The following is a 13871-nucleotide window of genomic DNA, read 5'->3' as shown; positions in this document are numbered from 1 at the left end:
TACTATTGCTATACAATCTTAATGAAATAACACCAAATGAGTGAAATGTTTATTTTTCTCTCTAAAAAACTCAATTTGTTCATTTATCAAAGAATTAAAAAATGTTTTTATTGATTTTAGAGAGAGAGGAAGGGAGAGGGAAAGAGAAATATTGATTTGGTTGCCTCCTGCACGCACCCCTATTGGGGATCAAACCCACAACCTGCTTATGCGCCCTGGTTATGAACTGGTAACCCATTAATGCATGGGATGCAACCAACTGAGGCACACTGGCCAGGGCTGTCAGCTAATTCTCGATGATTAATGGATTAGCAAGCCAGTTTTCAGTAGAAAACCTTTCTTCTCCTTCCTTTATGATTTGTTTCTGGGGAGTTCATAGTAGGGCTGCTAAAGCACTTTTAATTCAGGCAAATGTTTTCTCTGTCTTTTAGAAGTGTGGATTTTATTGAATTCAATGCTTAGTTTGTCCTTAGAAATTTACTAAAAAGTCCATAGTACAGATATGAGTGTTCGTACTATAGAGTAACAAATGAATCCTCTGTTCTGGTGACTTTTTAAAAATAGTAATGGGAAACGTGGGGTCAATGATCATGTAAGAAGGGGAATTTTGAGAACTTTAGGTGTTAAGAAGCAGGCTGGCAGTTACCAGCTCTAGGTTTGTAACTAGGATTGTTTGGTTTATGTTTTGCTTTTTCCTTTTTAGAAATCTGCCTCCTTCCACAGATCGTTGTGTGAGAAATAACAAATCACTCTTTTTGTTTTTTATAATGGCCACGCAAAGCCACCTCAGCTGTACCTCCTCTTGTCTTACAGCTCTAGGCTGATCTCTCCTTCTGTGCCTTTCTCTGTATCTCCGGAAGTGTATATGTAGTCAGGTCATGAATACTGACTGAACACATTGTGTTAGTCCAGACCAGTGACTCTCAACCTTTCTAATGCCGTGACTCTTTAATACAGGTCCTCATGTTGTGGTGACCCCAACCATAAAATTACTTTTCTTGCTACTTCATAACTGTAATTTTGCTACTGTTATGAAGCGTAATGTAAATATCTGTGTTTTCTGATGGTCTTAGGCGACCCCTGTGAAAGGGTCATTCGACTCCCAAAGGGGTCGCAACCCACAGGTTGAGAACTGCTAGTCCAGATTCTTGTGATTACAAATGTCAGACCACAAGTCAATTTCACTTTAAGAGTGGGCACAGAGGTAGGGGAATCCTCTCAATAAACCTCCTACCTCTGTGCCCACTCTTAAAGTGAAATTGACCTGTGGTCTGACATTTGTAATCACAAGAATCTGGACTAGCGGTTCTGAGAGGAAGGATGGAATCTGTGTATTTTTCCACATCTGCTGCTTTGCAAAGGGTTCATAGCTCAAGTTCCTTCCCACCTCAACTGGCACAACTGTTCAGAAAGGCTGTGCTGTTTGCTCAGCACCTCAAAGCAGACCCCTCCATTTGCTCACATTGGAGCCCTCTTCTGTCTGGCTAAGGCCTACTTATTCTCCTAGTCCTCTTCCCAGGCCTCCAGCCTGAGATGTGTTCTTTTTTATGTGTTTTCATAAAATTCTATGCACAGAAACTATACTTACATCCATCAAACTTTATGGTAATTGCTTGTTTATTTGTCTGCTTCCCAAATGACCTTCTCCCTGTCTCTCTCCTTTTCCAGTGAGCATGTTTTTGAATACATTAACACCGAAGTTCTACGTGGCCCTGACAGGCACTTCCTCACTAATATCGGGGCTTATTTTGGTAAGTGATGGAATCTTTCCTGTTTAAAAACATGCTGATTGTGCGTGTGTGTGTGTGTGTGTGTGTGTGTGTGTGTGGTGTCCCCAAAAATGTACACACACACTTTGAATAACTATGAAGGCAGTATTTATTTAAATACATTTCATATTCAAAATTGAGCTATCACCTGTGGGACACTGTATACATTAGTATGTATACAGGGGGAAAATCTAGAAGAATATACACCAGCAGCTTAGTGATTATCTTGCATGTGTGTATATGTTGGGTAGGGCCATTTATAGAGGCCTATCACTATTTAGGCTACATATTGGTAAAATATTTTTTTAACTTTTTTAAAAATTGATTTCAGAGAGGAAAGGAAAAGGAGAAAGAGACAGAAGCATCAGTGATGAGAGAGAATCATTAATTGGCTGCCTCCTGCATGCGCCCCTTCTGGGAATTGAGCCCCCAACTCCAGCATATGCCCTTTTCCAGAATCAAACCCGGAGCCCTTCAGTCCACAAGCCAACACTCTATCCACTGAGCCAAACCAGCCAGGGCCATATTTCTAAAATATTTTTAAAAACTTTAAGCAATAAGTCCAGTGGTTGAGTGTCTACCTATGAACCAGGTCATGGTTTGATCCCTGGTCCAGGCACATGCCTGGGTTGTGGGGGTGTGTAGGAGACAGCCAATCAGTGATTATCTCTCACCATTGCTGTTTCTCACTCTCTCTCCCTCTCCTTTCCTCTCTGTATTAATATATATATATGTTTAAATCATGCATTACTTTTGTTGAAAGTGAAAAACAAAATATAAATAAAGAGAAAATAAAGGAAAACAATTTTGCATCAAATTCTAGGGTCTAAGAAACTACAAAATAAATGTGACTCAGTTCAAGTAAAATGTTTTCATTACCCCTTTCAAAATAAATTATTGGACATAATCTAAATCAATAGAAATCAAGCTCTGTCTCTTTAAATTTATTGACATGGGTATGGCGATTCTAAGCTTTTCCCCTCTGATCTCCTTTTCTCTCAAACTTTACATATTTTCCCCTATTATTTCCCTTTAAATAATTCCAAATAAGCAAAAAACTATGATAATTATCTCTGTGGTTCTATTACATTAAGCTCTAAAATACTTACAGGTAAGATAACTGAAATCATTTTCTTTAAGTACCTTAAATAGGATCATCTATACTCAGTGGAATCAGTCCATATACTTAAATGGCCTTTAAGGAGAACATGGATTTATATATATTTTCTATATATGTGTAATCCTGTGATTACTTTTTATTATAGAAAGAGGGACAAGAAAGTTATCACAGAGTTTATGTTGAGAAAAGCCGTAGAAAAACACACTTTTTTGGGCGGCAGGGGGAAGGGCACAAGGATGTGGAGCAAGAGGGTAAATGAGCCTGGATGAACAGAGGGTTTCAGAAGCTTGAGCTTCTAAGGAGCGGAGTAAAAAGGCGGAGCGGTGTGTGTAGGGCAGAAGCACGCGGACAGGTGAGAGGAATGGTGGTAGTGTGGGAGCACCCTTTTTTGTGGTCAGAGCATCTTCAGGTTAATCTTGCTCTGCTGTAACATATGGGTTGCTGGACTCGGGAAGAGATGTTTAAAATTGATGCTATTGCATCAGGAATGAGAAGAACATCAACAAGGGGCACTTCAAGATGGTTATGCAAGTGGAATCCAAGTAGAAATCCCAATGTTGGCTGCAGAGACCAAGCAAGGTTAGGGAAGTATATTAAAGTTCCTTCTAAAATGGGTTGGAATGAGGTGCATGAAGTAATTTATACCATACTGCCCCTTAGATGCAAACCATCTGTATCTGAAGTCTTCCTTGTTCTAAATAAAGACCTCTCAGGGAGTTCTGCATCAGCTCTCAGAGATTTGCCCACGCTCATGTTTTTGGTTCATAGTGAAGCCATATCTAGAACCTCTGTCTTTAGGTTCCCACCTCAATATGCTGAAATGGACTGAAGAAATGTCAAACTTAGACAATGCTTTCACATGCTTGATAAGTTATTACTAATATATGCTGAAAACGTGCCAATCTTTTTAGCACATATGTATAATTTTTTTGGGGGGAGGTAGGTATTACAAATCTCCATCTAATAATTATTTACATTAAAAATAATATTTTAGTGTTTTTTTCTAAAACAGCTTCAAAATCTCTTTTTCATTAAACAAATGGGAAAAAAAGGGTGAGCATTTTTGCATACAATTTGAATAGCAATATTACACTGAAGCCAGTAATCCACTCTGGTGTGGAGAGGTAGGGCTGTGCATTCCTCTCAGCAATGTTCGCTTAAGAACATTACCTGCTTAGGTGGTGCTTCCTTTGTGCCAGGCAGAGATCTAGACGCTGTACATGCTAACTCATTATTCTTCACAACAGTACAATTAGGTAATTCCTAGTGTTGTTTCCATTTTACTTACGCATGAACGGGTGGTAGAATGGGCAAGGAAGTAACCTGCCTTAGGGCACACAACTGGCGAAGGGTGAAGAGGTGTCTCCACCAGGCAGTCATGCTTTTGCACTCATTTCACTGCCTGCTCAGTTGTTGTGTTAACTTGCTGCACAAATGGCGGGTCTGGATTTTGTTCTAGCAGTATATTGTTATGGGAGTATTAGGCTTTAATTTCAAGATTGTGGGTTGGCCCTAACCGGTTTGGCTTGGTGGATAGAGCATCATCATGTGGACTGAAGGGTCTCAGGTTGGATTCCAGTCAAGGGCACATGCCTGGGTTTCGGGCTCGATCCTCAGTGGGGGGCATGCAGGAGGCATCGGATCCATGATTCTCTCACATCATTGATGTCTCTATCTCTCTCTCCCTCTTCCTTCCTCTCTGAAATTAACAAAAATATATATTTAAAAAAATGTGGGTTGCTTTCACTCTAATAAGCTAGACCCCAAGCAGTCATTTTTCTTTCTAATTCAGGGGTGGTGAAATCCCATCAGCTTGCTTTTCTCTCGAGCCACACATGGCTTGCCAGCCATGGTTTGCCGCTCTGTTGACTAATGAGTTTGCCAACCACTGCCCTAGACTATGGCCATTTCTTGCAGATCAGGCTGGTGAGGCTTTCCCCTGCCTGTGGGCTGCAGCTGCTGACACCTGCTGAGCACTGCAGTGCTGGCTTATGGGATATTTGCATTGCAGCATTCTAAGAGGATATGCCTTGAACAGCGTCCAGCAAGGCCAGGGCTGAACCTGAGGAGGTGGGGAGGGGGGGGGTGAACCTGAGGAGGTGGGGTGAGAGGGGGTGAACCTGAGGAGGGGCGGTGAAGGATTAAAGAAGACAGACAAGAGAATACATTTGGGGCTACATGGGATGCTGTTCTCGGATGGAGAGACAGTGCCACCACCTGTAAGCCGAAGCTTTATTTTATAGTCAGATCACCTGAAACAAAACAAGGGCAAGATGTTTACAATGCCCTCCAAGTGGGACTTGTATGTGGCTTTACCACAAGTCAGTCCAAGGCTTGAGCCTGTCCGAACACTCTGGCTGCTCTCCACAATGCCTGACTGATGTGGAACTTCGGGCAAAGGAAAACCTCTAATGTGTGAAGATTTTGAAAGGTGTTTCTCACAAATGTTTAGTTTAACTGAGGGCAAAGTAACTCTGATGTGTGAATAGTTGATAGTTGTAGGCTCCTGCTTTGGGTTGTTGACATTGGTGTTGCCCAGCCTTCGGGGACTCAGCTTTGCTGAGGCTGGAAGGAACCGAGGCCAGAGGTTTCTGTTCAGCCACATGTCTTCTCTGCCAAATGCGTCTCATGGAGAAGCAGAACTGAGGTAAAGGATCCGGTGCTTGGAAAAGAGCTGCTTAGTGGTTTGGTTTGTTTCTTGGCACCAGAGAGACGATTATCTAACTACTCTCCCCTGAGCAATGCTAGGAGAGTCAAGCAAAGAACTTGCATAGCACAGGGCTGCCCCTGGGGAGACCGGTTGTTTGGGGACCTCAGGAGTCCTTTGCTGGAGACTGAATTATCATGTAATGTGATGTCTTAGGAGAGAGGTAAAAAAACCAAAAAACTCTGGTGTTTCCTTGTCAAGAAAATGTCAATTAATTGAACAAATATACATAGAATTAAAATGTGTTTGCCAAATGCTGTTCTCTTTTACACTAATGTGTTTAAAAACATATGAGGACTAATTGGTGTACATTTCACTAGATGTCACAGCTAGTTCTTAATTTCACAGGTTGAAAGCCAGCAATGAGCTTGCTAGACTACCTACTTCTCACTCTTCCCTTTTGGTTCCTGTGCCCAGGTACCCACCCAGGCAGCTCTCTCTCTTGCTTAACTTCAAGGTGCCTTTCTGCCTGCTTGGCATAAGCCTTTTCTTTCCTTTCTTATTGTTTAAAGTATTGCATATGTCTCCTTTTACCCCAGTTGACCCCCCCCCCACCGTTCCTGCCCCCCAGGACAAGCTCCCACTGCCCCAGTGTCCATATCCATTAGTTATGCTGATATGCATGCACACAAGTCCTTTGGTTGATTACCTGCTCCCCTCCTTCCCCCCTGCCACCTTCTCTCTGAGGTTGCACTGAGGGAAGCACTTTCTCCGTATTTCTATCTGACCATTCTCTAAAACAAAAACAAAACCCAGAAATGTTCTCCATTGAAATAAACATTGCCCACAGAGGCTACTGGGCATGTCGTTGATAGAGCAGATAAATGACGAAATTGGTAGATTTGGGTTGTGATGACAAATGGCTGGAGTCGGACTGAGATGAAAAGGCTTAAGCCAGAGCTGGAGAGGTTGTGGCGAAAAGAAACCCTGCTGCACTGCTGGTGGGAATGCAGACTGGTGCAGCCACTGTGGAAATTTTTCCTCAAAAATTAAAAATGGAACTCCCATTCGATCCAGTAATACCACTTCTATGAATATATCCCAAGAAACCAGAAACAGCAACCAGAAAAGATATATGCACCCCTATATTCATAGCAGCACAATTTATAATAGTTAATATTTGGGAACGGCCTAAGTGCCCATTAGCAGATGAGTGGATTAAAAAACTGTGGTACATGTACACAATGAAATATTACACTGCTGTAAAAAAGAAAGAACTCTTACTATGCACAACAGCATGGATGGACATGGCAAGTATTATGCTAAGCGAAACCAGTTGGAGAAAGATAAATATTACATGACCTCACTCATTTGTGGAATCTAATGAACAGTATAAACTGATGAATAAAAATAAGAGACAGAGAAGCACAAATAAACTGTCCAACATCAGAGGGAAGGCGGGGGCGGGATGGATCATTGACCATTGACCTTGAAGAGAACCTCAAATCTCTGTCTTCTCTCTTTTCCTGAAGGCAGTAAGTGGCCAGGAGAGAACGTGGAAGGGCATGAATACCAGTTCTTCACCAGCCCCATAACTGATAGGAAAACAAGTGACTGAGGAGTGGTCAGCTGAGACCAAGGAAGCAGGAGGTCATGACCTCTTTATATCTCTTCAGTTTCCTAAACAAAACATACAGAAACTAAGAGTAAAAAAAGAAGTAAAAAATAGGGAATTGGGTGGGACTTTTAAAGGGTAGGTGAATATGGAGAAAGAAATATACTTGAAAATTCTAACAGGAAAGTTATGTTATGGATCTTACCATAAATAACCTGTTACAACTGCCTTAGTTTATCTCATTTAAGCCTAGGATATTCCCTCGTGCCCCAAACACAGTTTCCCCCCAAATATATTTCTGAAGACTTAGAGCAGGTATCAATTGGGCATTTTTTTTCCATAGAAGTATTCTGCTAGAAAGTTTCATATTTCTTCTTTAATCTCCATATCTCTGTATCTATCCTCTTGCTATCATCATCTACTTTAATCCACAGGAAGCACTCAGTCAATTTCGGACTGTGACATCTTTGTATTTCCCATGGATTTAGTGGAATTGGTGTGGAATTACTAAGGTGCTGCTGTATGGAGTCTTGGAGTGTTTGTTAATGTGATATGTGTAAAGGGAAGTCCCTGATTCATGGAGAGAAGTGTTTTATATGCAGAACATGCAATTCAAGAAGAGGAGGTCTTATTGGCTAGAAAGAACCTAGGCACCTTCAGGAAAGGTTCAGCTCTTAGTCTGCAAGAAAGATGAAAGACCTTGTCTGTTACCCTGTGTCAGATTTTTGATCCTTCCCGGGAGCAGAAGATAAGACAAGTTTGCACCTTAGGCCAGCTGCCAACCTGGATCTCCACCCTTAGCCCCAACCCCAGTGCTCCTTAGTCATCCTCTGCTCTGTCAGTTAGTAAAGGAGGAGGAGCATTGGTAACTGAGACCTTGACAAAGGGGTCTTTGTTTTAAATGTGATCCGGGTCCTGAGTATAGCTTATGGCCCTCTGTTCTGCAAGGTATAGATTCAAACCATTTCTTCCACCCTCACATTTCCAACTCCATCTCCACTTCTTTTATTCTCAGAACACAAACCTTGTCTGCATCTCTGTGGAAATCAGTTTCTCCCACTTGTTATTTCTTTGTTGCCTTCTTATATACGTATGTAAAATAGCTCACATCACACCCTACTTTCCAAAATAGGATGGATCCCTCTACTCATTCATCCTTCCCTATTCTTTCTGTCTTAGATTAAGAAATGGTAGGTTACCTTTTCAAGGAAGGGTGGCTGTGCTTCCTGGGCTTTGGCATCTGGCCTCATGGTTGGTTGACTTTTTTTTGCATCCTCAATTTCTCTTTCCACTAGATTCTTTCCTCTCCCACAAATATCAATATATGTAGGCCTATCTTTTTTAAAAATAGCAAACAAAATTAATATAAACCCGTTCATTGGTCCTACTGTTTATTTAAATTGCATACCATTAAATCACCAGGCCAGTCCTTATCATCCACCCATAAATTCATCCTTCTAATCAACTATTCATCCAGTTTTCCAGTCATCCATCGATCCACCCACCCATCCATCCATCCAACATTAACTGAGTGCTTACTGTGAGTTTATTTTACATATTAAATAATCAAGCCCCAACCAAGGTCATACAACTCAGCTGTGATGAAGTGTGTTAGGGTTTTACCTTTTAGCTAGATGGTGGGTTCACTGTTACTTTCTAAATGTTTAACCCAGTTGATGCTGTATAATCCTTGGGATGGAACATGAGTAGGAAACACATACAAGAGAGATTATGTTTTTAAGACTATGAAATGTGTTAATTAATATTTTAATTTTATGGTTATTTTTCAGATTAAAAACTGTTTTGTTGTGCTGTGGCAAGCCCAGTTACTAGTAGCTATTAGAATGCCCAAAAACTAATTTTAAAACCTAAATTTGTTTATGAGAGCTATGTAGGTTATGCACCGCGGAGAAGAATTCAAAGTGACAACAAACCTGTGCATGTTAGGTAACACCATCTGCCCATTGGATTAGTGTGGCTCCTGTAAAATACTGTGAGATGCTGGCCCAAAGCCTGCCATGTTTCAGGATAAGAGGCAGCTTGTTATGCTGAGATCCCAAAATAGAATACTTGGTTTGAAGTTGAAGAAGGCTTTAAGTCCTTTCCGTCTTTCTTGAAGTATTTGTTCATTCAGTACATATTGGAGCCTCTGTTCTCGGGTGGTGGGGCACTAATGTAAAGAAAGACAGTGATGGTAAGAAGCTTCTACTGCTGAGAAAAGGCCCTCCTCTTCTCCCCAAACAGCTCAGAAATAAACCAGTCTTTACTGAGGTCCATTATTCCTACTTTAGAAATATGTATAGAAGGTCTGTCTCCAATATAATGTAAATATCCTCTTCATAAGAGTCATTTACATCTTAGAGTAAATGAGGTGTCAGGACCTATCAGGACCCGTTTGATTGGCTAATTCTGGATTGGTTTTGACAGCTAGGAAATTCAAGAGAGACAGAGTGGGAGGACACATGAAAGTGAATATTTGAAAAGGGATAGGCTACATCTGTCTATTTGTTTAAATGATCAAGAGTGTTAAAAAGATATCTTGCCGAAATCGGTTTGGCTCAGTGGATAGAGCATCTGCCTGCGGACTGAAAGGTCCCAGGTTTGATTCCGGTCAAGGGCATGTACCTTGATTGTGGGCACATCCCCAGTAGGGGGTGTGCAAGAGGCAGCTGATCGATGTTTCTCTTTCATCGATGTTTCTAGCTCTCTGTCTCTCTCTCTTCCTCTCTGTAAAAAATCAATAAAATATATTTTAAAAAATGATATCTTATTATTGTAGGGCCCTGGTAAGATTAATGGCATGGAGCTGTGGATTTAGACTAAGCAGCTACTTAAGTAACTGTGTGACTTTGGTCAGGTCACAGCACCTTCACGTACAGACCTCATTCCTCATCTCTAAATGGAAACTGTACATGGTACTTTAAAGTTCCGTTTCGTTACTAAAATTTAGTACCTACATTCTCTGGTTCTGCTGGAAAAACTGAGAAATCTGAAGCATCCCGAGGTGCTTTTTGTGATGGGAATAGGCCACCCTAGGAGCAACCTGTGAGAGGCATTGTAGGTCTGTGGCGCGGACTAGTAGTGCAGAGCCACATCTGTGCTCTGGAACAGCTCATGCCCGGTGTGGAGCAGTTAGCGCTGTGTGGCTGAGGGAATGAACTAAGGCCTGGCAGGGGCCCATGCAGCAGAATAGAGGAAGCAGAGCAAAGAGAGCTCCCCCGTCACAGGTGATTGAGAGCCACTCGCAGTTCTGTGTTTTGAGTCCCTTGGAGTCTTCTCTCCTGAAGGCAGTGCCACGAATCTCTTCGGGGCTGTGTTGGATGGTCAGCACTGAATGGTGAGCAATACTCCTTTTCACAATGATTTCCAGGGTTTTCAGCCAACAACGTAGTAACAGGACAAGATACTGTACTAGCACAAATTGTAGACTGGCAAAAAGAGAGGTGTGTCCTAGCCGTATGTGAGGTGTGTGTGTTATCAATATACTAAACGATAGCTTTGCTGTTACTTTTGAGAGTTACCTAGGCAGCAGGCACTGACCTAGGCCTTTTCCTTGGAGGTTGAGACCAGGTGTTCTACATGGTTGTGAAAATTGGGGACCTTTAATAATAAATATATTTTTACTGATTTTTTTAGAGAGGAAGGGAGAGAAAGAGAGAGAAACATCAATGATGAGACATCGTTGATTGGCTGCCTCCTGCACGCCCGCTAATGGGAATCGAGCACGCAGCCCAGGTACGTGCCCTTGACAGTAATCAACCCGGGACCCGTCAGTCTGCAGGCTGACATTCTATCCAATGTCCCAGCTAGGGCTAATAAATATATTCTTAACATTAAATATGATTTATAATAAATATAATTTCCACTAAAGAAACTTGCTTTCCAGTAGATTAAATAATTTACCTGAGGTTACAAACTCTCTTCTGTATCCATGGTTTATAAATTTACCATTCTTAAACTTCTTTCTTTAAGCAAGATTTATTCCTAGCATTCCAAATGTTATAGACTAGTCCTTCTTATTCTTAGCTTTCCTAGCATATTTTCCCATCTGCACAGTGAAATTTATTAAACTTGATCTCTTAATATAATACATGGAAATTCACATGGGCAATAGTGGTAATTCTGGATTTAGTCAAGTTCTTGGTCTAATTGATATTTTCTTCTGGTCATTCAGAGATGTTCTTTCTGTCTGTCTGAAAGAAATTTTTGTTAGAGCAAAAGAGAGAAAACATCAATTTAAAAATAATAGCTCAAAGCCTATTCCAGAGTAGATATCAAAATTTTGTTTTTATGAAATAAATAAAGTTAAAGGTAACTAATTCTATGTTAATTTCACATTCTTTATTGTTATATATTATGCTATGAGACTCTGGGATATAGTTGATTCTTAAATTTCTTCTGAGCAAAGATCTGTGACTGCTTAAAAAAGATGTTCTGAATCAGGGAGGAGAGGAAAGGCTGTGGGAGAGAGTGCCACCGGAGGGACAGGGAGCCAGGTGCGGGGGGTTGGGAGAGGTCGCTTGCTTTCCCCATGCTTAGGAAATCCACTGAACGTTATTTCTTTTCTCCTTTGCAATCCACACTACGTAACAGTTGGTATGTTTGTGAACTAGGAAACATTATTGGTAGATGCTTGTGTTTATAAAGCACTTCTTAGCTGAATCTCATACATGAAATGGGATGCCTTCCACTCTTTTTGTAAAACCAGCATTTTTCTAAGGAGATTGTTTATTTTTAAAATGGAATTGTCTTATCTTAATGATTTTATGCAGGCATGGCTTTATCACAATCTTAGGTGGAGCATTTCATAAGCCATACTTCTAAAACTGGCTTATTTGTATGTATTTTTAGAGTTCTCTCTCGGCTATAATGATTTTGTTATTAGAATAACTAGAGGCCCGATGCATTAAATTCATGCAAGGGGCTCGGCCCTCACAACCGTGGCGGCTTGCCTTGGCAGTCTTCATCTGGAAGGTCGTTCGTCTGTCCAGTCTAATTAGCATATCATGCTTTTATTATTGTAGATTATTATAGATATGTAAATTTGGAGAAAAATAATACTGAAAAACTCTTTAAAGTGTTCTTTTATCCATGATTGTAGTTACAGATTTTTCTTTTTAAAATATTTTTATTGATTTGAGAGAGATAGAGAAAGAGAGAAACATCAATGTGAGAACAGTACATTGATTGGCTGCCTCCTGCACACTTCCTACCTAGGGTTGAGGCTGCAACCCAGGCCTGTGCCCTGACCAGGAATCAAACCAGAGACCTTTCAGTGCACAGGAAGATACCCAACCAATTGAGCCACACTGGCCAGGGCAGATTTTTTAAAAGAAAAACAATATTAATTGGAGAAAACAACGTTAAGAATTTAAAGTATAATTGGTATTTTGACTTTTATAAATTCTTTAAGTTTTAGAATAAATTAAACAAAATTTTTTAAATAAAAATTATTTAAGGTACATATAATTAGTAAAGGTACATATAATTAGTAAATGCAGTATATTTTATGGGCATGTATACAAAAACCATAAACAATAACAAGAACCATAATCATACTTATTATTTTTCTATTCTAGATATTTGAATGGTGGTATTTTCGCAAGTATGGAACATCATTCATTGAACAAGTCTCAGTAAGCCACTTGCGCCCCCTTCTGGGAGGGGTTGACAACAACTCCTCCAACAATTCTAACTCCAGTAATGGGGACTCAGATTCCAACAGGCAAAGTGTCTCAGGTATGAAAAGTCCTTCTATTTGCAGCAGTTTGGTTACTAAATTACTATGACAATAAGAATGTTGTTATTTAAATATTAGACTTCAGAGAAAAATTTAGTTTATTTTCTCAAGGAGTTTACAACCTCTATGAGAGAACTATCATATAAGCCTCCCAAGGAAAGGAATATTTATCTTGTTTAATTTTTTTTCCCTTTCATTTGATTTAGCTAATGGTCAACATTCCAAATTTGAGTCTCCAGCCTTCTTGACCCTACTTTCTCAAAGATGATTGAATGTACCAACTTTCCTCCATGCTTATTACAGAATCTTATGTCTAACTAGTGCTGATAGCATTGCTCCTCTGCTTCACAGTCTTCATCGGTTCTCATTACACTGAAGATAAAGCTCAGATTCCTTCACAAGCATCAGCTGCTTCTAACTGTTTTTGCCTACTGGGCTTCTGTCCCAATCCTGTCTCTCTCCTGTTTATTTCTTGAACATGCCATGTTTTCTAAAGACCTTCTGCCTAGAAGTCTGTCTCCCTATCTCCTGTGTTTGCTTAACTTTTACAACACAACTCAAATGTTATCTCCTCAAAAGTCTTCTGTGATAGGTTGTGCAACATACCTCCACATTTCCTGACTCTCAATATTTTTATCTTTAGGAACATTTATCAAACTGTACTATAATATTTTTGTTAATGTTCACCTGAGGATATTTTTCCATTGGTTTTTAGAGAGAGTGGAAGAGATGGGAGAGACACACAGAGAGAGAAGCAACGATGTGAGAGAGATCCATTGATTGGTTGCCTCCTACACGCCCCTTTACTGGAGCAAGGAATTGAGGCTGCAACCGACCCTTGACCGGAATCGAACCCGGAAACCTTTAGTCCTAGGGCCAACGCCCCAACCACTGAGCCAAACCAGCCAGGGCAAATTGTACTATAATTTTCTAACTTAATGTTTTATTATAGTACCTCTAGCACTTTGCAGTATCTCATA

General features: G+C 40.5%; 1 protein-coding gene across 13 annotated transcripts in view; it reads left to right on the top strand.

Moving 5' to 3' along the window:
- The window catches only part of ST7 (suppression of tumorigenicity 7), a 227770-nt gene that overhangs the window by 110542 nt on the left and 103357 nt on the right, over positions 1-13871 (top strand). For 6 of the 13 annotated variants that reach the window (XR_014796149.1, XR_014796150.1, XM_084896967.1 and 3 more), the window contains exon 2: positions 1669-1751. The exons of 1 other annotated variant lie outside the window; for it this stretch is intronic. Coding sequence is in view for 9 of the 12 variants with exons in the window: in XM_084896967.1 (XP_084753093.1) it covers positions 1669-1751 (83 nt within the window). In the remaining 3 variants the exon portion in view is untranslated. Of the gene's footprint in view, positions 1-1668; positions 1752-12730; positions 12891-13871 lie in introns of all 13 variants that reach the window. 6 more of the 13 variants (XM_084896969.1, XM_084896971.1, XM_084896972.1 and 3 more) reach the window with 2 other exon arrangements.

Source organism: Pipistrellus hanaki (genome assembly GCF_964339955.1).
Source record: "Pipistrellus hanaki genome assembly, chromosome: 10".
Taxonomy (NCBI): domain Eukaryota; kingdom Metazoa; phylum Chordata; class Mammalia; order Chiroptera; family Vespertilionidae; genus Pipistrellus; species Pipistrellus hanaki.
The sequence above is the reverse complement of the archived record's forward strand: the minus strand, read 5'-3'. Positions and strand labels throughout refer to the sequence as shown.